General features: G+C 43.4%; 1 protein-coding gene across 1 annotated transcript in view; it reads right to left on the reverse strand.

Moving 5' to 3' along the window:
* PLCH1 (phospholipase C eta 1) overlaps nt 1-2,776 on the reverse strand; it is a 146,320-nt gene that overhangs the window by 14,835 nt on the left and 128,709 nt on the right. The window contains 2 exon segments of the mRNA XM_015567911.1: nt 1-10; nt 12-39. The exon segment at nt 1-10 is cut by the window's left edge and continues 157 nt beyond it. Of these exon segments, the coding sequence (XP_015423397.1) occupies nt 1-10; nt 12-39 (38 nt within the window).

Genomic DNA, 2,776 nt, shown 5'->3' on the forward strand with positions numbered 1-2,776 from the left:
TGCTCTTGTTACTGAATGATAACACATTTCCTGTGGTTCCTGGCAATTTTTAATAAAGAAAAAAGAAAAGTGAGAACTACAGCAAAACAAACAAGCTAACCGGCAGCCGGACATCCCCCTCGCAATCTGGGACCACTGGCTCCTAACCGATCACCTGCGTGCCTACCTGATTGCCCCTAATCCCCTGCCTGCCTACCTGATTGCCCCTAACTGCCTCTGCTTGCCTGTCTGATCACCCCTAACTGCCCTCCCCTGCCGGCCTTATCTTGCCCCTAACTGCTCTCCCCTGCCAGCCTAATCTCTCCTAACTGCCTCTACCTGCCTGATTGCCCCTAACTGCCCTCCCCTGCCGGCCTGATCTTGCCCCCACCTGCCCTCTCTGCCTCGGCCCCCACCACCATGGCTATGTCCAGAAGAAAGTCGGATGTCCAGAAGATGGCCAGTCGACCCAGTCTAATTAGCATATTACCCTTTTATTAGTATAGATAGATTATATAGGATAGGATTGCTTAAATGGGGGGGAGCCTTTTTCAGCAGGTGGAGGTGCTCTTGGCAGACAAAAATACATAATCCCTATATCTGGACTGATAGCCAACCATATGCACTATACTGCCAAACCGGTCATTAAAAAATTGAACCACTCTCTTACACCGTACACCAAACAGCTGTTTCCCTTAAAACCCCTCCTTAGCCCCCAACTTAGGTTCTGCCTTCGCAGTTCACCCAGATTAGGTTCTGATTGGTCAGTTTCTATGCCAGTCAGTGTCAAAAGCTCCGCCTCCTAGGCAGTCATTGGCTCCTCGCAATTCACCTAGATTTGGTTCTGATTGTTCGGTTTCTATGCCAATTAGAATCTCCAGGTCTATCTCCGGGCCTGATCAGAGAGGTGAGGCTGATCAGCAGCCCCCATGGAGGCCCTGAGAGAAACAGGTGCAGCTGCTTGTGAAGCCCGAAGAGAAAGAGAGAGGCAACGGCTTATCAACAGCTGCCATGGAGGCTGTGGATCAGACCCTGCCTCTCTCTTTGGGACTCTCTCTGGGCCTGATCCACAGCCCCTTTGGCAGTCAGTGCTGGGTCGCCATGGCAACCCAGCACTGACTGCAGGACTGACTTCCAGTCGGTTGAGCCTTTGGTCATTACAGACCCTGGGTTTTTAAATATTAAGATGCCTGTTTGGACATCAGGATGGGTCAATCCAGGGCCAAGGACACTGCAGATTTGGGGTCATGATGGAGTAAACCTCCAAACATTTAATATCCTACCATTCCCCTAATCATATCTTTTGCACCTTGTCTACAATATCTCCACTACTATCACCTCTTCCCCAAACATCCATACCTCACCCCCAAAATGACTACCATGTCTCCTGGGCCCACTGAAAAAGGTCAGTCTAGATAAAGAGCCCAACTTGCCCAGAGCCTCATTTTCATTCCAATGTGTTCTGTGACAGCTGAGTGTGTCTAAACCCAGGCTGAGTGACATGGCCCATGAAACCAAGGAGTAGAGCTATAGTCCAGCTGGGCCACTGACCTGAATTATATCCTGATTGTGCATGTTTATTAGAGCACAGTCTCCCAGGGCCCTGCTGTCCTTGGGGGTTGTACACCCTTAGATAGAAAATGCTGGCCAAGTGACTAACGACTACATTCCAGAGCTGGAGCTTGGAATAATCATAAATACAGGTGGGAGGCAAAGCAATTAGAGAATTCATTTTTAATCTGATGATGTGCTTCAAATTAACTCTTTCCTTATCATGTATAGTTTATTGACATTAATTTACTAACTTATTCACAGCACAAATATTCTAAAAATGATGTTATTTGAGGATTTTGATGAATACTTTGAACATGATAGGAGAAAATACAGTCTTTTTGACAAGTTAATGCAGATAATATAGTACTGTAATCAGTGTCACTGTTTGCTGTCTTTCCATATAAATATGCATACCACATTGTCATCAAGATGACCCTGATAGGCATATGTCAATTAATATATTAATGCAGTTGAGTTGCTTTGCATTAGAATAAGCCATTCACTCATTGTCTATTGTTCATTTTAAGGCTGAAAAGAAAAGCCACAAAAGACAAAAACAGCTGAAGTTCAAAAGCTAAACAATACTCAATACTATTTTTCTCTTAAGCTAATAGAATAATGATTTCCTAAGGCATTTGTTAGAAATTATATTCCTCTAAACCAAAACACCTTCAACTCCATTGAACCACTCCAGGTTTATTTTCTAACTGTGGGCAGTTATTACAAGAATGTGTTTATTGTTCACATGCTGAGAATCCTACCGGTTATCATGCTTTCACATGAAATTAGTTTAAAATGTTTATGTCACTATTTGAAGAAGAAATCAATATAAAAGAAAAGAAAATCTACAGATAGGAAAAGATACACTTGTGAGTTAGAGGAGGGAAACGAGATCTAAGGAAAAATGCTGGAGGTTTGTGAGGATATAAGTCACCACAATGTCGTTTCCCTTCACTAAGACTTACTGAGAAAACGGGAGATTCTGATTTACATTTAACTTCCACTCAAATTGAAAGTAGATTGAAAAGCCACATGACCATAGTTTATGTCTAAAAACATTCATTAACTGGACAAAATAGAAATGAGAAGGACTGAGAATAAAGGGGAATTGAGCAACTAGCAGGAAAGCCCAGGATAAGAACAGTTGTGACTAGAATTTCTCAACCCAATTTGTGGCAATTACCGTATTTGCCGGCGTATAAGACGATTTTTTGGCCCTGAAAAATATGCCTCCAAGTGGGGG

This window comes from Myotis davidii, unplaced genomic scaffold (assembly GCF_000327345.1).
Source record: "Myotis davidii unplaced genomic scaffold, ASM32734v1 scaffold1284, whole genome shotgun sequence".
Classification (NCBI taxonomy): domain Eukaryota; kingdom Metazoa; phylum Chordata; class Mammalia; order Chiroptera; family Vespertilionidae; genus Myotis; species Myotis davidii.